Here is a 20,912-nt window from a genome sequence, read left to right on the forward strand (position 1 = left end):
CGCACCTCTGCACGCACAGCTTATGCATCGGACACCTAGCAGAGGGACAATGTGGCATCGTTCTCAAGGCAAGCCTCTGCCCGCGGCTTGGGCTCTGCGTGCTTCACGAGAGGTGAGTTTTCTCAGGAGAGGGAAAACTACGCAACCTCTGCGTACTGGATGTTTGCTGCCACTGCTGCACCCTGTACTGTTCTCCTGCATCTCCAACCTCAGATTCCCATCCCCAGTTTTTCCTCCTTTAATCCTCTCCAACTTTCCCTTTCCATCTGACACCTACAAGCCCCCAAAGGCAATCCCTCTGCCCTGAAACATCACAGGCTGACTGACCTCCCAGTGACTGTACCTCTGTCTGCTTGGTTTCATTTTTTTGCCCATAGGGCCTCTAGAACAGGAACAGCGTGCCCTCCAAGTTCGCACAGCCAGAGCACCAGGGCTTTAACCCTGGACACATCTTTAGACGCTAACAAAGAATGAACGTACTGCAAAGTAGACCCTGATGCCCACTCTGTTGGAAAGGGTAAAAGTCCGTCAGACCGCACTCGCTCTTTGTATGCTGCACCTTACTGAAAGCTAAGGCCCTGGCTTGCTGCTAGTACAAGTCTCCGACAATTTCTAGATGCTTAGAACCTCTAAGAAAAAGTTTTTGCAGAGGGATTTCTGTGCTACAATTCCCTGAGCTCACCAGAAGAGCAAAAGGTCACCCCACGAGCTGTGCAGATTAGACTTTGCCTATCAACCTCAGCACGGCGACGTTCATCCAAAGGGTTTTAACAGCAGCAAGAGACCTTCGAGCTAAAGGAATGCCACTGTTTGCAAGCACAGATGGCAAGGACTCGGAGAAGGAGTTGTGACTTTCTTCATTTGGATAAAGGGATATTCCGTGCCAGGACCTAAGGAGGACCATCATATGCTACAGAAAGCTAAAAGCTAAGCGCAGTCATCCAGCTCACTGGGTCACCCACGGCACCCGCCCCCTCTCCCTTCCCAGCACCAGTAACGGTCATTGAATGAAGCAGAGCGAAAATAAACTAACAGATCAGCAGCTACTAACCCTTTCACTCTGACTGAAGCAACAATTTCTGCTGAGCTTGTGACACCTTCATTTACATGAGCAGAATCACACCACCTCCCACTTACCCGATTTCAGGAATCTCTCTTCTGCATCTGGAGAAGCAGAAACTTCAGAAACATCCGAGGAAGACAGCACCAGCTCTGGAAAATCTGAAGGTCCTTCTAGAAGTTGATCAGTAGGATCAGTGGAATGGGATCCTAGTTCCGAGAAGGAGCACTCTGCTTCAAGGATGGGAGGGGACTCCTTGGTCGAAGATGGAGTTGAAACCAAAGGACTCGGCCCCCGCTGGGTACGTCTGTCAGGACTGCATTGTGCAGGAAGACCTCCTTCAAATTCAGACCTCACCACAGAATTCACCTAGCGTAGCGAAACATGTTGGTGAAAACTTTCATCCTGCATGGCATCACACACAGCAACAACGCTCGGCCAGCGAGAACGCGTCAAAAGCGCACAGACCAGAGCCTCAGGGTAACAACCACGAAGAGCACCCGAGCCTTCACCCACCTTTTGCAATTGCTCCTGGCCCTTCTTTGATTTTTTCTTGGGTGCAAATAAGTGATCATATTCTTCTGCATATTCCAGAAGCCGTTTACTTGGCTTTCTAAGGCGTTTCCTCTCTGAATGTACTAAGAAAAAGGAAAGCAGCTTCAAGACTGTGTTTCTGAGACGACTACAAGACAAAATTCTCCTCATCATCTGTAGGTAAGAGTTGCTCCTGCCTTCTCTTCCAGAGGCTCCACGTGGGAAGAGCCCTGATACTCCTTTCGCTTTGATACAGCCTTATAATTTTTGAGCTGCCTATTTTCCACAATCCTGACGTGGCAGGTGGGATTTTTAAGGACCTAAGGGACTTCAAGCAGTTCAGATAAGAAATCATAAAACATTCGATATCTCCGAGGCTCCTGGAATTTCACCCAACATCTCCCTAGACAAACTTACATCTAACCTTCTTGCAGTACTTTTACCAAAACCTAAGTCCATTAGCAGCTCAGACTCATCACGTTACTTTTGCTGTTAACCCAAACTCCTTTGGGGGCACGGGAAAACACTGTTTTCCCGTCACGCGGTTCAGTCACTAGTTTCACTAGTAACACGTTAAGCCTAGCTCCTTCCCTTCCCCTCCTCCCTGGCATATTTTTTGTATATACTACAAGAGCCTTGTATTCCCCATCTGCTACTGCAAGCCCATTTATTGCCTTTGCTTCCCGACAATAGATTCCACAATGAGACCCGGGAGCGAACGCTCCTGGCCAGCGACTGCAAGCTCTTCAGGGCTCAGCTGTCTTTGTTTGCGCAAGGCCGCGCCATCGCGAAGGAAACCCAGTAACAGGTATTTCCTCGGTGCAAACCTCGCCGCCCGTGCTACACCGCCTCGCCGCCCCGACGCTCTGCCTCATCTCTGCTCAGCAAGCTGCAAAAGCAAGACGATGCATGTTTAGGTCGTCTTCTCACTTCCCAGGATAGCGCTGAATTTTCCCCTTTATTAGCGTTCAAAATTTTTAAATAATATCATCAAAAGATTTCTCCTGGTCACAAAAACATTTGTGGTCTCCTGGAAGTTTAGGAACAAACAGTAAATATTCTCTTTGCTTCTCTTCATGTGTTGGGGGTGGCTTTTTCTTCTTGAAAACGGAAACATTTTATAACAAAGCATTCCAGCGCAACACTTCAGAACAGGGATGTTGGACAAGATTGCTACACTTTATTGTGGCTTTGTGGTTAAACAAGCATGAAAACGTCAAACTTGGCCAAAAGAGAAGAAAGGAACAACTTTCTCAAACACAGCTATTTTCAGCTTCTATTAACGTTCTGCACAGGTGCCTGGGCGAAATACACATTTAGCACAAAACCAGTTATAGGATGAGCATCCTTACTGGGCAACTATTTAGAGCCCCGGAGCCACGCAGCAGAGCACACAGGGCTGTGCCAGAAGGGCTGGCTGAACTGCATTTTTTTTTTTTCCCCCCCAAAGCGAATCCCGTACAAGAATCCCAAATGCAGTCTGACTGGCACTGGCAAATCGCATACCTGACGAGATTATTTTTTTTTTTTTTTTTTAATAAAAATGTTTTACGTCAGCAAATTCCACCAATCTTCACTTCTGCCTTATTTGCTCTAAATCGCACCACAAAGTTTGTAGCAAAAATACGCCAAATTTTGCCATTCAACTCTGGTAAGATTTTATATACTTTGAGCTTAGGAGAAATTACACCGTTGTGACTGCCGTTTGTTGTGATCTCTTACGCTGATACTCTGCTGCGGACCAGGATTAGCCACGTCTTCTCAAAGCACTGGCAAACAGGGAATTCCTCCTCTTCTGCAAGCTGCAGTTAGCCTAACTTCCAGCATCATTCTCTTTACTTTCTACGTAATTGGCCTTGCTTGATATAAAGGAAGATTGGTTTCCGCTGGGCTTTTCACAGCATTAGAGGTTTACTCGCTACCGCCAGCACACTGGGGACGTTACTCCTCATACACGGAGGCTCCGGTCCCTCCCTATGGCACATTTATACGGATAAGCTTCAGGTGCGATTCAAGGTTCATGTGCTATTTAGGGCAGGGGAATTAGATTACACTGCAGTTGCTGATCTGTCACTTTTACAAGCGAACCCAGGCCCTCGCTGCATCCCTGCGTGCAGCACCAGGACAGCCCTGCGCTCCTCTCCACCGATGCCACCTCGCCCAGGAGCCTGCTGCCTTCCTCTGCCGCTTCTCTCCTCTTAATTCCACCTCTTAGCAGCTCTTCTTCTCTACCTCTCTCTGCGGGCTTGCGTCTCCCAGCTCACAGAGCAACACTACGGGGATGCTTCAATTGCAAAACCATCACGAAGCCACGAGAACCCGGCTGCGTTTTAGCGCAAAAGAGGAACTCGCTCCCTCCGGCGGGCTGCGACGCTCCCGCGGCAGAGCCTCGACAGAACAACGTGCATCCTCTCGCCTGCTCTGCCAAGACTCAAGTCCTCAAAAACATGCAGCCACAGCCGGAGGAGTCAGCGAACGATTAAGCTTGTCATGATTTCAAACCAGAACTTTTACCCCGTGCGTTACACCCTACGGGCTCGTTTCGTGCCTGCTGTGACTTGCCTTGGGCAGGTCCTACGACCGCTAAGCCAGAAGCTGCCTTTTCCACACTGAAACAGAGGTGCAGGCAACCTCCAGCAACAACTAATAGCAAAATACACACACCAAAATCCACGCCGAGGGAACACACAAGTGACAAAATGCACACAGGTTCAAAAGTCTGTCAGGTTACGTTAATTTATGATATTGCCAAGAGACTAGAGCCATTTCGTTTGGCGAAATCTACGTAAAAATTTCAGTTTGTGGTTTTCCTTAAGGTTTGCTTCCCCAGATTCTTTGCAGAAGCCTGAGGATGGTATCTGTTGAACGTGGTTCTGCTGGACCTATACCCTCCACACACACACTTTTGGGTTGGTTTGTTTGTTTTGTTTTAACCAAATGTCCCCATCTCTGTGGGAGACGCAGGGCTGTCTGACGTTGTGGTCCTCAGAAGCCTCCTCCTTCCTAGGTCATTTCCCTTCCAATGATGCTGCCGTACTTCTGCCTGCCATCTTCCAGACCCACCTCCAGCCCAGCCTCCCCCTCTTCTGTCCTGCCCTTCGCCCCTCGGGCAGCCACACCACAGCTGTAAATTAGCAAATCCGCGGGGTTCCCCAATTCGTTATTAGCAGCTAATAAAATTCCACACTGAAGCACCGAAAAACACATTGTCTCGATGAAATCCGACAGAACAAACCAAAGGCGGACTCTATGTCAAATAGCACCAGAAAAAAATAAGAGCAGCCACTGAAGCTCAGTTTCCCACGACTTTCTAGCGCTGATCTATCCAGCTAACACCAAGCACGTGGCTCTAAGCAACACATTATGAAGGTCTAAATTTAAAAAAAAAAAAATCCCACGCTCAGAAGGATGCTTATTTTACCTTTCACTGGGGAGGAACTAACGATTTGTAATGTATTTAAACTTTCTGACCAAAAAGCTAAGCGCAATCCCATAATCGCTCTGCCCTCTTTGTTCTCCATGTGCACAGAGAACCCAAACCCAAGGCATCACGCTTTCTCCAGCTCAGACGTATAGATCTCCGTGTTGTCAAACAGCCCCAAGTTCCATAACTTATGCTTTAAATGAAAAGGTATAAAACGTATACAAATACACACTCTGGCGCAAGTCCAGCTCCCTTACCTTGTGCAGAGAATTCAGACTGGGGAGCAAAGTTGCCAAGCTCTGTTTCTGAGTCCATCACACTGTTGTTTGGCTTACCACATACATTCAAACGTTTCTCAACTAAGTCTAAATGATTCTCATAGTCCTGATCTGTCAGGTCTCCCTCAAGCACCTTGGCGTGAGGGGAATGCCTACGTCCCAAGCACTCATTTCCCTTCAGTGAAAAGCCACGAGAATTCAGGCCAAAGGCACTCTCCAAGTTTCCTTGTTCCCTAGATCTACTGATGTGCTTATTAGATCTAGCACTGCTTTGGTTAAAACGCTGCCATCGCTTTTTGGGTGCTACATGATTTATATCATTAGACTCATCACCAAGAGAGCTCTCACTATTTGCCTCTGAATCCAAGTCTGGACTCTCCCCATTTTCAGCAGAAGTGCAGCTCTCAATATTTCTACCAGCTTCAGGTCTCCTTCCAATACGATCTAAATTGTCATCAGATAAACAGGCAGAGTCTTCATCAGTTGAATGTTCTGTTAAATCAACAGACTCTTTCCTCTCAGTATCTTCTGCTTCATTACCTAGAGGACTGGTAACCGAACCGTGAACACGGAATGCACGTTCTCCTGAATCTCTGGATAACCGACTTAGCAACTTACTTGGCCCTCCTGGTTTTAAGTCCTTTCTGTTTGAAACTGTTTTATCTCCAAGCTTTGATGACTGCTTAGATTTTGAACAGTTGCGTTTGGACACGCAATTTGTGCCGTTTGTCCCAGAAACAGCAGTACTCGCGGGCTCCCTTTTACTAGTACCAATCCCCGTCAACTTGGTTGGAGGATTGCGTGAAAATGAGGAGTTGCTTATAGCCGAGTTTGGATTTACTGTTTCCTGGACACAATCTCCATTTTTTTCTATTTTATATGGGGGACCTACAATAGACAAGGACTTCAGACCGCTCGCAGAATTGCTTCCAGAACCATCAGCTGTGCTGGTATTTCGAAATGGGACTATGTTTTGACCAGTCATCAGTTGCTGCTCTTTTGTCTTACTGTCATGCATATCCTTCAACATCATTAACAAGGTGCTGAATTTGTAATCTGGCTCAATAGGCAAACGACCGTGACCAGAGGCGGAAGAGAAAAGCAAAGGTACTGCGGCCTTTGGAGCGCCAGAGTCACCAGCATCATCGTTCATGGACCGGTAAGACAGCTCCTTCAGCTCGGACAAGACGTGTTTCACCACGGCCGTTTCTATTTCAGCAGAATCCCTGGGTTTCTCGTGCATGTTGTTTAACAGTTTCTGACCATCTACTTTTCCGCTTCTCTGGAGAGAATCTCTCTGAAGGCCAGAGAAACCTTTGGTATCGGAAGAGCAGCGATTCACGCCACCCTCCTCTTCTGCAAGAGAAGGCTCCAACCCAGCAACTTTTTCTTTATGTTTGCATTTTATACTCCTGATTCGGGGCAATTTCATGCTTTTCGGTTTTAAGATTGCTTGATTTGCAACAGCAGGCCAGGAGCTGTCCTTGGAAACACTTTGGGGAGTAGTGTGCTTGTTTGCTAGGGAAAGATTGTCATTTCTCACATCCGAAGAGCGCTCGAGAGCTGTCAATGACCTCTCAGCGTCAGAGAAGCCTACTTCAAGCTCCCCATCTGCAAATTCCGCGTCGAGTCTGCTGGTTACTGAACCTCCCAGAGGCTTGCGATCTCTGTATGACTTCTTCCTGGCCCTTCTGTTGCTCTTCTGAGAAAGATACATGGAAAGCTTAATGTTTCCACCTGACGTCATAGGAAATTCCTTCTCCACCTTATCTGAAGAATCGCTAACTTCAAGAGCGCTAGAGGCTCTCTCTGAACTTTGGTCCATGGTATCTACATCACTGTTCCCACCATCTGAGAGGGAAGAGGATGAATCGGATTCAGTTTGCTTTTTCTCAATACCAGTATCAGACGCAGAATAGTGTATTTGTAATTTGGAACTGCACAAAATGCCCAGGGAGCTCTTCTCTCTTTCCAGAGATGAGCTGGAAAACAAATCTCCTTGGAGCATATTCTTCAGAGCATCACTTTTACGATTCTCATAGTCTGGTTTCAGAGTTGTCTTTTCAAAACGTCTTTCTCCAAAGGAGGAAAGCAAATGGTTTTCCCTGGTGCTACTGGATGCTGTTAGACTGTTTGCAATCCGGCGAAGCTCATGAGATGCGTGTTTATCTGGTAGGTCCCCAACAATCATGTTTCTAACTATGCTCTCTGACGTTTTTTCTTTGATTTCTGCCCTAGATGCTTCCCCTCTTGCGCCACTCTTTTTTACTCTAGTCCTTTTTCTGCTGTCAGAGCTCTTTTTCACATGTGGCTTGATGTGCAATTTTCCTTTTTCACTGGCCGGGTGTCTGGAGTCAAACGCCAAGGATTTAAAACGGCCATTCAGCTGCCTGTCCCTTTCTGCTCCAGGGCCATTGGCATAGTATTCCGACTGCAATTCCTTCTCGCTGTCCAGCTCGCTGGAGTTCTGGCTGCATTTTTGATCCTCCGCCCCCCCGAGAAGAATGTCTTCTGCCTGTCCAACACTGACTTCCCATTTAGCCATAAATCTTTGAGGAACCTTAAAGTTGGAGGAGACAAAAAAAAAAAAAAAAAAAGAAAAATTTGATTGGGGTAAGCAACACTATAAAAGTGAGATAGAGACACACAAGGCACAGAACGGAATGACAGTCCTGCACTTTGCATCTTTAAGACAAATCACACGGATTCCCAGAGACTGCGCCCAGCGGACACAGAAAATCCTTCTCCTGGGTAGATACCCTGCACTCCTGCTGAGCCTAATAAAAACCCCTGTGCATTCCCAAAACAGAAAAAAGGTCCCTGCGAGCACGGATCTCCCAGGAACCAGATGTCCTGGCATCCCAGCACACCCTGAACACAACAGCCTGTAAAGGGGAATGCATATGGTATGGATGCCTGGCACAGAAATGCAAAGCAACAGCCAACAAGCCTCTCGAGGCAAATGCAGCATCATTTTCCTTAAAATATTTGAGCAGACATGTTTGCTTTGCTCATTCTTGATTCTTCCTGCATCCCTCGAACTCAGAGCACAATTCCATCTTCCCTCTCCATCAACTCACCTCGGTACAAATATGAGATCCAGACGCACATCTAAAATGTACTCTAACAAATTTAAAGACCTAGAAGTTTCCCGGCCTTAACTCTGTACCTTTAGCATAAAAGAAAAAGCACTCTCCATACTGGACAGGAACCTCTGCTAACATCTAAAACCAGCACAAAACTTGTTTCTTATCTGTGCGTGTTGTTCTTGGCTGCACAACAGCAAATCAAAGGCTTCACAACTGCTCCTAAAATCAAAACCAATTCCAAGGCAGGAGGAAGAACTCAAATTTCTGACACTTTTACTTTAAAGACAAAAAAAAAAAACCCCACGCCAACAAAATTACATCTCAGCAGATTAAAAAGTTTTATGGAGCCTGGTAGCAAAGCAAGCCAAATACTCTTAGCTTTGCATCAGATCCTGGCTTCCAGGGATGCAAACCTGGACATTTATGCAAGCCACAAACATCTGATTCTCTTTGCTGCTGCCACACTGGTGCTGCCATTTACATACAGGATGAGACTCCGGTCATGCAGCATTTCTAGGACCAGAGAAGTTACTTGGAAGCACGTAACTAGTTGTTAGGGGGCTGCCAACGCAAGGGGGAAAGTCTTTAGAGAAGACACCGAACACGCCCTTGGAAAAGGAAAACCAAATGAAGCATTACACCCGGGGACTCGCATCTGCAAGAGCACATTTCATCTGATGGTTTTGCACCACCATAGGTTAAGTACGTAACTGCTAATAAGCCTCTTGGAAAGAAAGAAAAAACAGACACCATTGCCTAGTAGGACTACCTGCTCTCTTACAGTAACGCAGAAGCCTCTGTATTTCTTCACTTCAGCAATTCTAAAAAGTTAATTTCTCCAGTCACCTTCCTAAAGACGTAGACCAGACCCCTGGTCTACATTATCCTGGCTACAACTGTTCCGGGGCTGTTATGTTTGGAAACGGAGATGATGCGATGAGCCACAAAACTCATTCCCACAGGCTCACTGACAAAGCGTTTTCCAAGGCAAATTATAAGTCCTAACAGGTTTCTATGAAGAGAATTACTGAAGCAGGGCTAAAAACCCCACTGCTTTATCTCAGTCAGTGATCTAGTGAAGCGTGCAACTCCACCTCTGCTTCAGATCAGCCAAAAGAGGCTGCCAGTGAGCACGGGAAGTTATTTAGAAGTGCATCGTAACAGACATCAGGAGAGGGCTGCGCCGCTGAACGCGTCTCACGCCGACAGAGACCTGACTCCTCTGCCTCTCCGAGCTGTCTAGGGCAATAAAAGCAGCAGGCCACACCCCGGCATAAAAGAGAGCTTAGAAACTCCCAGCAGCTTACAAACTATGCTCGTTGTAAGGATGCAAAGAATCGCTTCCCCGGCCGCACTGCTGCAGTCACTGCCACAGAAGAGAGCTGTCAAAGCGCAATTCTGGGCATGAAGGAATACTTTGTACTGTGCAGATTCAAAGAATCCAAAACACATTAGAGAAAACAGATCTTTCACCTTATGTTTGTAGCCTTTTTCCTTTTGCTTTCCTCTTCTCCGAAGAACAGGCAGCTCTTCAAACTGGTGTCTTCCTTCAAAGAGGACAATAGCTTTCCCAGCAACCCAGGTTTTCTCTGAAGGTTCTCCTAAGGCATCCACATAGTACTCTCGGTACGGTCTCCGATTGGAAACTATTTTGAGAAATTTAACAGAATTAACCCCTTGCATATAACAGAATAAAGACGCACAAAAAGAATCACAGTAAAGCGGTAACAGTTTTGCCAGTTAATTTTCAACTCCTTTTTGCTTAATAACATTCCCACATGAATGCCAGTTCTGGGGATTTCTACTCTGAACTAAGGGAGACTCCTTCGATCTCTGCTATGTTCTGTGTTGCTACTCTCTATTTCTAAATATTATTTTTTTTTTCTTACAATTGATTAACAGGTCCAAGATGGGTCATCTCCCTAGAGCAAAGACTACAGTTTGGCTGCAAAAAAAATTGCAAAAACCTCAATTTTTTTTTTTCCTTGAGACACACAACATACTAGGCAGGACATTTCTTTTTTGCTACTCCCTGATTAATGATTAAACAGTCCAGTCCACTTGACCGTTGGGAAAAGGCAACAGTGTGCCGGCAACACCCAGATATGACATCCTTCTGGATAGGATTTACTCATGCAGGTTCAGCTTCCCCCACCACGATATCTCCCATCTTGTTCAACGCTTTGTTACCAAACAAACTCTTATTTAGGACGTAAAACATTAACAGCAGTATTTAAGTAAGTACACACATGCACAGACACTCTACAAGGACTAGGTGCAATGCGACACGACGTTAGTTGCAATGAGTATCTCCATGCTTTGGGCACGGAGGTGCAGAGCAAGAGAAGAAACTCTATCACGAGGGCACAAACAAAGATTTTTCAAAGGTGCTTTCTGTGCAAGAATGCTGAACAGAGATGGCACCATTAAGAACAGAACCAGTACTGGGTGCACTGGTGCAAAAGGACAGGTTACAAGCATTAGAACAAAGCAAACGAGGCTTGAACAGGGGATATAAACTTCTCCCTGCGTTTCGCTGCAACATGTGCTTCACATTCTCCTGGGAACACCTTCGCTCTCTGAACACGTAGCCTAGACTTCGCAGCCCGTTTGGTTTGTGCTGCCTCTTCCAGGAGCGCCAGCACAGTGCGGCAGCCTGGTCTTTAGCAATGCCGACACTGAGATTCTGACCCAGACCACCGAGAGGATGACCAATAACGACCAGGGCAGCATCAAACCTAGGGCAACGACGAGACAGACTTCATCCATCCCATTCACAGTACCGGGACTCAAGCCACTGAGCCTCAATCTTCCAGCTCCAAAAAATTCTTCGAGTCGCGAGCTTGCTGAGAAAGGCAAACCACTTTCAACAAAACGCCATGCCTCAAGCCCAAGAGGAGAAGAGGCTTTTGCGCAAGTGATGAGTTTGAAGCGACCTGCCTTGTTTTGAAGGGCTCGTTCCCATGGCAACAGGAGAGCCAAGGCAGGAGGACTGCGCTTCCTACGGTGCAGACGGAGCCCCGGCAGCTCCCCCTGCCCAAAAGCGCCGGAGTTCAGATCCACCCGCTCTGCCAACGGGGAGGGGAGATGAGCAGATTACATACAGCCACAACTGGAAAAACGCAATTTTCCCCAGAGCTCTATTGGTTTGAACACAGATAAAACATGATGGGAGAGTCTATCGTGTAGCTGGAGATCCGACGTTGCTGGAATTTGTTAATAGCACGCTTCCTCCCTGCAGAATTCCTTTATTAGAAACCCTCAAGCACAGGCTGAGAGGGGATTACTGGACAGCTATATACATTAAATCCTGTCCAAAACTTCATGGGGAGGGATGCGGGGGAAGAATATATGTCTGGCATATCTTCCGGCAACATCTTCAACAGGAATTTGAGAGCTCGAAAGGGACTATTTAAAACAGCACATTCAGCGTTATCTAGAATCAGGATGAATGCTTCCCAAAGGATGAAGGGGAAGGTGGAGAAATAGCGAGTAAGGAGACTACAGCAACCAGACTTGGGGAATGATGTGAGCACAATGTAGGAAAAGCTACTTCATGTCTCTAGCGAAATAGCAGAGGGCTCGGAGCTGATGGCCACTAGGAAAAAAAAAAGCCTACTCGCTCTCAGCACTTGGTTCTTAGGCTGGCGAAGGCCACAAAAACCGGAGAGAAAACACATCGGTGAGTGGCAACCTCACCAGTCTAGAGCTGTCAGCGGCAGACGGCACCAGTTCAAGGGGTTCCCAGTTGCCCACAGAACAAAAAGAATCAGAAGGGGAAAGCAGGAACAAATAAATAAGCCTTTCCATTTGAGGCAGTCTCCCCATGGCAGCTCGTATGATCCTAAAAGCACCGTGAGAGCCTTCAAACGAGCTGCAATTTCCAAACAATCACTTCCCCTCTGTTCTCTCCATCGCTTACCTACACTCCTCTGCCTCGAGGCTGTAATACTCTCGTCCCTCCTGGCTCTCCCCTATGTTCATGCACGCACAGCTCCGTCTTATTTCCCCCATCTCTTCCCCCCACATTCAGCTGGCTCTTACGTCTCCCTGACACTATGCCCTAAACTTTCACATATGTGACTCCACCTCCACGTTTTTCTGGTATTTCCCTATAAACGTTGTTTCCCTGTGCCAAACAAGACCAAAAAAAAAACCAAAAAAAATTCCACTTCCTCTCACGCATTCCCATCGCGCCTTCAGGCATCCAGCAGCTACGCCGCGCTACCCCGCACCCTGCTTCGCAGCCTCTCCAGCCTCCCGTTCTCCAAGCCTGGCCGACTCTGTGTCCTCACGCACCCCAGGCTACCCAGCTCTGCTTGCCCATCTCTGTCCTCACCTCCTTCATCCACCTCCTTTTTCTCTGCTCTTTCTTTGCATCCCTTTTTCGAGAGGCTGTTCTTTCTTCTGCGCTGCCCTGAGCTCAGCCCAGCTACTCATCCTTCCTATACTCTGGAAAGAAAAGCCTACGCGTCCAGCAGCTATCTGTGCCGCTTCCATCAGCCTCAGCCCCATCCTCCTCCTGTCACCCCCCTGATCTAGGTCCACTTTATAGATCCAGGTCTCCCACAATAGAGGCTATTTCTTCACACCTTTCAAGGGCCAGAAATGTTTGTTGGGTTTTTTTTAATTAATTAAGAACTGCAGCACCCTGCCATACACAACGCCTCCACTTCGTGGTCTGAGTAGATACAGTACCTTTCATTTTTGAGTGACAGTCCAGCACTGGGTCATGACAAATTGTGCATGGCCACCATGGGCGTCTGTTGAACTTGGCCCAAACAAGATCCCCAACTTCATACTTCACTGGAGTAGGTTTCTTCTTGGCTCGGATCTTTGGGGAAAAACCAGAACACAAGAAATCACTAAAGCTCCAGATGCTTTTAAAGATGCTTTTTCTTTTTGCCTCCCCCCCTGTGTGCAGATTACATCTGGCCACCAGAGACATTTACATTAAAAAGCAAGTCCTGATTTTACTTAGTGGCTTCTACACCTTCAAAGAACACAATCCTTCTCCCCATCCTTCCAAAAGAACAGAACAATAAACCAGGGTTTGAGGGTTTTTTTGATTTTTTTTTTTTAAGTAAGGAACGTGACCTCTGGTAAATGGCTGCACTCAAACTTCACATATTTGAGCGGGTAAATATTTGGCATCACTACCAGCCCCCATTACTTCGCTAACACCAATTTGTTCATTTCAAAGGTTGCAGTGTCCAGAAAAAGTAGTAGTAAGAGACAGTGAAATATTCCTGACTGGAAGGTGATGAGAACAGCAAATTAAGTGTTTATCAATTGCAAAAAAAACCAAATAAACAAGAAAAAAAGTTGGTATGTACAAGCTAATAACTGCCCTGCTTCTCAGATGCGATTTATACGAAGTATAAAGATGTGATTTATATGAAGTATTTTATATGAAATATTTGAAACCAAAGGCAGGTACAGTCAGAAAAACACCTTATGTCCTCATTTTTAGTTTATATGAGCAGAACTGCCATTGCTCTGCCCCAAAACTACACAGCAGGAGAAAGGGAGCACGAAGGCAGTCAGGCCCCCTCCAGCAGACAGACAGACATACGGACTTCGCCTGTCTCCAAAACCCGCTCACAGGTATCACCTCTGTAGAAACACTCACCCGAACCCGCTCTGCTTCCCAGGGCTGCGCAGCCATCATGAGAACGTCAAAAATCTTTCAACACACAAAAACCTCACGTCGCTTAATGCCGTTTCTGCCTCGCTAGCGAAGAGCGGAGCCCGTCTTGTTTGCTAAGTACGCGCAATCTCTGGCTGGGCACTAGGCTACCAGCAGGACCTCTGCCAAGAAGAGGATTCAGGAGCTTACCGGTGTTGTGACTAATTGAGCCAAGACGGGGTATAACAGGTTTTCCCGGGATAACAGGAGTCCCTGTGCCCAGCTGCGGGGTATCCTGCCTGTTTACCAGTACCAGCCAACGACACGTCCCAGGTGGGTTCAGCATTTTAAGAGCTCTAAGAAGGGCTACAGGTATTATTCTTGCCAATAAGCATCAGCAATATGCTCCTCATTAAAGCTGTCATAGCGCAAATACGCACCTTCTCACTTCACTTCTTCGTCCTGCTCACCACCCTTCCCGAGGCACGTCTCTCGCAATTCACAGTTCAACATCCTAGCAACTAAAATACAACAGACCTCTCCAAGAAAAGGTATATTCCGCTTCAGGTTGAGTTTTATGGGTTTTCTTCACATGGTTAAAGAAAATACAAAAGGATAAACTCCTCTGGTACACGAAAAAAAGCAGGTAATGACATTACAGACTACATTGCTGAAATTCTTCTCACTCACTCATCAAAAGCCACGCAATAACTTATTGCTGAGCAGGAGCACAGGGATGGGGAACGCGAAGCGGCACCGGGCAGGGGGCTGCAGACCCTCGCGCTGCCGCAGCCTCCATGCCTCCCCGCAGCCTCCGTGCCTCCGCCGCCACAGACACAGGTCTTCTGGAACAAAAATGCGCATTGGGGAGCAGGGAAACTAGAGGTGCTGCCTTTGCTGGTGCTTTTAAAATGCGGATGCGCTTTCAGATGCAAAACTCCTTTTTTTCTGGTTTCCAGGTTGTGGTGTTCTTGTAAATGTGATTTTTGCCTCTTTTTTAACACATTTTTCCACCCTAGGCTTGAAGGGGCATACACAGATCATAACTAACTGATTACCTCAAACGCAGCACACAGTACACACGCAACGTACGTGCATCCTACCGACAACCGTAACCTGAGCACAGTCAGCTGGACCGAGCAGTAAAACTCTGCTGGAGATTTGCCATTCACACTGATCCACCTGAGGGACACGACAACCCCTGCCTAGAGGCAAGTCTGCATTTAAATCATCTCTTTGTCACCCCCTAATACCCCACACAGACGCCTGATGAAAACTTTCAAGAAACTATTCAGACAATGCTCCAACAGTTACCTCTCTCCGCAGCTCTTCTCGGTCCTCCTGCTCTCTCCCTTCGCTGCCAGGAGCGGTCAGACCTTGGCCTCAGCATCACCCACCACGAAGGCCCCACCACTGGGTCCAAGAGGCAGAGGAGGAACCGCACCACGTCCCCATGCCCCAAGGACGAGCCCTGCTGCAGCAGGTCACTGTCTTGCACTATTTTCTCTCCACTCCCCTTAAATCCCCACCACCTGGCCAGAGATGCCTAATAAAACCCTAGCAGAGGAGTGAAAGCAGCAGTTACTATCATCTCCAGGTACAGTAAGTCTCTTCATTTAAACCCTGCTGCGTGATACCAGAATTACAGCCCCCAAAGCAGGTATTTCTTGGGTCAGAATGCAACAAATTTCATTCCTATTACAATGAACATTTCCCATGCCAAGATCAAACTGCTAATATTTCCCGATGGCAAAAAATTCAGCCCTGCAGTAGCGGTGACTTTTCTGTGAGCTAGGGAAAGCCCAAATTTTTTAAACACAACAAACTTCAGATGCAATCCCTACACATGGTCAGAGTACTGTTTACCTACAGAGCATGGAAACGTTCAAGTGTTTAAATAACAACAAAACTTGTGAGCCACCGCGTACCAGGTAGGGACCACCTTGTAACGCCACGGAGATACTGAAGAAATTCAAAGCAGGTAAGATATTTGGGTTAGCGAGGAAGGGAAGGATGGAGCCTTGCTCCGTCGGCGAGCAACATCACGGTTTGCGTTAGATGCTCACGTAAAGGGAGTGAGTACCGTCCACTCTGTTATCAACTGTTTGGTATTAATTTGCTCTTCAGATAGGACAAGGTACAGCCTGAACTCTAGACGATCCGCAGTATTTCGGATCACTTTGTGCTGTTTTTGCAGAGAACAAGAATGTATCCTGCGGATGTTTTTAATCAAACCCTCTCCACCAATGCAAGGCTCCAAATGACCACTGATGACCAAGGAAGGGCTCCCAAGCCGAGGCTCTGCAGAAGGACTACACAAACACTTCTACCTTGAAAGCCACCTCCTGAATTTGTACTATGCCCAACACACCAGTCTTTGCGATTCACTCAGTGAAGCTGAGCACCGACTTTTGGTTATTTCGTGAGAAAGCTGGCTTTCTCATAGAGACAACTACACAAACAGTATCTCTGCCCTTCTGAAATTCTCACCGTAAGGCAAATACGAAACATACAGAAACACAGAATCATTTAGGTTGGAAAAGACCTTTAAGATCATCGATCAAGCAAAGCAAGCTTCCATTTCTAAGTGATTTTATTATTGTACACAGTGTCAGTCCTCGACCGTCTCTCTCTAATCCCCTTCCCTTTCAAATAACCGCATCATTAAAAAGTGACAAAAATAACACTTATCCAGTGACCACTCTTGCCTGCGTCACTTGAAGCGGCTTTTCAATCCAGTGATCTGGCTGGAAGAAGCAGCACAGAGCCCAAGTCCGCAAAGACAGGCGTACGCTGAACGCCACGGGGTGCACCCTTCCCGCAGCCCCGGTCACCTCTGTGTCACAACCAGAGCAGTACCACCACCTCCAGCGTGGCACAGCCGCAGACACCCCGCGCGCCCCAACAGCGTGACCGGGGACGCGACCACCTAGGCAGAGCCGCAGTAAGACCAAACTGCACGCAAAGGGGCAGATCTATATAGCTACGACCAACTCATGCATCTACTTCGAAAAAAGTCCCTACCGCTAACACCGTGCCTTTGACGCACCAGCACACCAACCTGCTACGCAGGCCTACCTCCCTACTTAAGGCAATGGGCCTGAACGCAAAGGGTCACTACGATAAAGTGAACGTAGGAGCTATACCAGCCCTCTCATTTCCTAAGACAGACTTAGGAAAGTAGGAATCGAACCTACACAGAAGAGAGCAAAACTCTCCATACTTGCTTTACGTTATTTCCTAGTAGGGTCAGCTAACAAAGGCCCATACCCCAAAAATGATGGTTCAACCCCTTTTCCTACTAATGAACCCCCATGCAAAATTAGTCTCCTCTCTAAGCCTACTTCTAGGGACAACCATCACCATCTCAAGCAGCCACTGAATAAGAGCATGAACTGAGCTAGAAATCAATGCTCTCGCCATCATCCCTCTAATTTCCAAATCCCATCACCCACGAGCTGTTGAAGCTGCAATCGAATATTTTCTAGTACAAGCAGCCGCCTCAGCATTAGTCCTCTTTTCAAGCATAACCAACGCCTGATTTATAGGCGTTTCTATCTATCTGTCTATAGTTACAGGCCAAGATTTTCAATATCATGTACCCAAAGAGCCTAGCTATCCAGAGTCCAAGCACTGAGCTGCAGCCATCGTAGCCCTGCAACACTTCAAATTCAGATCTGCTTTGGAAAGCCATCAAGGAAATGCTTGGCCAAAACAGCCCTATTATAGTTTATTCCTGACTTAATTATAAACATGACATCATTCAATGAAGTGAGGGACAGAACATGCTTTTGGAGAAAGGCTGGGGCAGCAAAAGACACTGCGTGTGAGAAGGACAGAGAAAAGAAAGAAGGGAGCCACTGACCCCCAAGAATAACGAAGATCCTGCCAAGCCTGCTTCAGGCAAGAAGTGGACAGAATCAAAGCCAAGGAAGAAAATAACAGGAGGAGGCACATCCAAACGATAATTAAACAATACAGTATAAACAATGATACTAATGGCCTTTTCCGCCGAGCACGCGGGCAGAAGCGCGGCAGATACCTGCCTGGGGCCCTGCAGCAGGAGCACGGGATATCTCGCGAGCGGATCTCACCGCACCAGGAGCTGCCAGGGAAGTCGCAGCCCGCACGCGAGCCAGGGCACACACCGGTGCCAGGGGCAGGAGGCAGCAGCAATTCTGCCCCACAAGCTCCCAGTGCCCTCTTCAAACCTTCTCATTCCTGGGGCAGCAACTCTCGTGCTTCTCCCTGCAGCCCATCTACCCCCAGGACTGCAAACGCGCTGTTCCCAGTACCTGCTTCTTATTACTTAGAGCTGGAAGCCTGGTGAGGGTCAGTCCATTGTCTTCCCCACCACCACCTTTTGTTTCCTTGAAGTCCAACGATTGTTAGTTTTTTCCTGAACAGGACGAGATGACAAGGAGTTCGCCTAGTTCCTACGAGCCACCAACCCACCCCCAGATACAGCTGAACTGGCTCATGATCAACAGCTCCTCGTACCAGGAAAAAAACCCAAAAGAAATCTAACAAAGCAAACTTGAGAGATGACATCTGAAGGCACCTGGATCAGCCTGGGCCAAACAGTCTGCTTGAAGCAGTATCCATGACACAACCAAGCACGTGGTTGGCGTCACAGGCGCGCCGTGCCTGGGACACGACACTCCCAGCTCCTGCCATTTCACCGTCACACCACAGGTTACTCACCCTCTGCCCTCGCAAAGGAGGGGCAGCAACCGGGGCAATTTCTCTCTATGAAAAGCGCTCCCAGAACCAGCCTGGAAGGGCACCGCTAAAGTCATCCCCAAAGTTTTCAGGAGATAGTGCTTCCCTCCAGCTAAAGTTCAACTTCACCGAGTTAACTTACAGTTTAAGACAAAGCGGAGCAGCTTCAACCTGAGCCCTCTGAGCTCAGGCTTATCCTTCTGTCCTGACTCCATACAGCTCCTAGCACGGGCAGGTCCAGATCCTTTAACTTCGGTCACAGAAACGAAGCAGCGATGACTGCAACTCGTGACTGCTGCTGACAGTCAGGCATCATTAAAAACAAGACTCCTACCACCGCCCTGCTCTTAAGGATGGGAGGGTGGAAAGAAGCCTAAGTGATCCACTGCTCCTTGTTTCACTCAGCTCCAACACTCCTGACCCGAGACAGGAACGAATACAGATGGAAGGGAAGAAGACACGAATTGGGAAATAATCTTTGCTTGTGAATGTTGCACGGAAAGATAAAAAGGAGATGAGATTAAGAACAACACCGAAGCCAAGTCAAGGACTGAAACTAATAACTGCTTGTGATGAAGGCCAAAAAATAAGTTCTTATTAGCAAAGATTCTTGTTTTAAAGAAGCTTTTCTGAAATCAAAACCCGATTGGCCAAAAAAACATAAAATGGTAAGAAAATTAAATTATATCTACTTCATAGCTTGAGAAGTATTTGAAGCCAAGCAAAGAGAGGTCATCAATCAAAGTTTCCTTCGTACAAAGTAGCATTACAAAGCACAAGAGCTTTAAGCCTTTACGGAGAGAGAGGCTGCGATGCCGAACCCGCGCTCGGGCGGGCAGAGCAGCAGCCCGCTGCGCTCCGCTGCGAGAAAACGTACAGGAAAAAATCCCTGCACAGGGAAAGGGGTAAACCCAACCGGAGTCCGTGTTTAAGAAAACCCACCCCAACCACACCACCTGCCCAGAGGATCTGCCAAAGCCATCGCCTGCCGAAGCCATCACCTCCCCTCACTAGGAGCATCATCACGCTGGCGCTTCACCTTACGGCGAGCTTGAAGGCAAACGCAGAAGTCTGAGAAGGCTGCTGGAAGCCTGCAGGCAGCGGGGGACATGGGGACGTGCTCTTTGTCCCCCCACCGCTCCCGTCTTTCTTCAGCACTGCAGCGAAAAGCAAACAGGCGTCTGACCTACATTTGTGTCTGAAGAAGTATACTACCTCTTATCTGGGACCAGTATCACACAGAAGTGTTAAATACTCACTAATTAAATACTCACTAGCAAAAAATACAGCAGAGATTATGATACAAACCAAACTCCCGTTATCTACGTGCTTGTGGATATTTGTTGTCTTTGGCTAGTTTTAAGTACCCTTTTCCAGGCTGCAGCAGCCTACAAATGCAAAGGGTGCTACGTACGTATGAACTGCCGTGAAAGGTTAAAATAAAGAGAGCTGATTGTACTACATTGGGTAATTCATATATCCTGAAGCATCTGTATCAAGGTCAGGAGTTATGAACGTACGGATTTTAAATAAGAGCGTACTGATGTGAGAACACCAAAGCCTCAGACAGCAAGGGAACTGGTTAAGAGCATCTCTGTTTCACTGCTTTCTTAACGGAGATCATTTTCCTTATGGATTGGATAGAATGGCAGTGTGATAAAAAGCTTTGGCACTTCAGCATCCTAATAACCAGAAACGCACCCGACAGCGAGATTTGAGGAAGGCGGGAGGAGAAGTGGGAGAGAAGGGATGCGATCTCACCCAGATCCCCAGCGGAGAGAAATCCCCAGGCACACAAACATTCGGAAGATTTCAAACCACTGCCAGGAGCCCGAAATGGAGGAAAAACTCTCACGCTTGCTTATCTGCATACATTTGAAATGATAACCCAAGTTCTTTTTAAATCTGGCTTTTTTAATCAGCACTAATTGTTTCAAGCGAGAGAGGAACCGCAGGCGTTACCAGAACTTTGCTAACTCTCACAATAGACAAATATCAACAAATACCTTCTTATGTCAGCAAACAACCAAAAAAAACCCAAACTGAAACCAGGTCATCAGATCTGCCCCCTTTTCAGCCTCGCTTTTGTGCTCCTTCAAATTATCAAGCAAATTGTTCACAAGTGTGTAACTACTAAAACTTGCTTGTTGGCTGTTTTGGTTTGGTTTGGTTGGTT

General features: G+C 47.2%; 1 protein-coding gene across 3 annotated transcripts in view; it reads right to left on the reverse strand.

The window, feature by feature from the left end:
* Positions 1-20,912, reverse strand: part of NSD1 (nuclear receptor binding SET domain protein 1) — a 66,846-nt gene that overhangs the window by 35,905 nt on the left and 10,029 nt on the right. For 2 of the 3 annotated variants that reach the window (XM_087754045.1, XM_087754048.1), the window contains 5 exons: positions 13,084-13,219; positions 9,859-10,031; positions 5,276-7,856; positions 1,577-1,698; positions 1,138-1,429 (listed from right to left, as the gene is read on the reverse strand). In XM_087754045.1, the coding sequence (XP_087610171.1) occupies positions 1,138-1,429; positions 1,577-1,698; positions 5,276-7,856; positions 9,859-10,031; positions 13,084-13,219 (3,304 nt within the window). The remainder of the gene's footprint in view (positions 1-1,137; positions 1,430-1,576; positions 1,699-5,275; positions 7,857-9,858; positions 10,032-13,083; positions 13,220-20,912) is intronic. The other variant, XM_087754047.1, reaches the window with a different exon arrangement.

Source organism: Nipponia nippon, unplaced genomic scaffold (assembly GCF_047370975.1).
Source record: "Nipponia nippon isolate SJK-2023a ecotype South Korea unplaced genomic scaffold, ASM4737097v1 scaffold_17, whole genome shotgun sequence".
NCBI lineage: Eukaryota > Metazoa > Chordata > Aves > Pelecaniformes > Threskiornithidae > Nipponia > Nipponia nippon.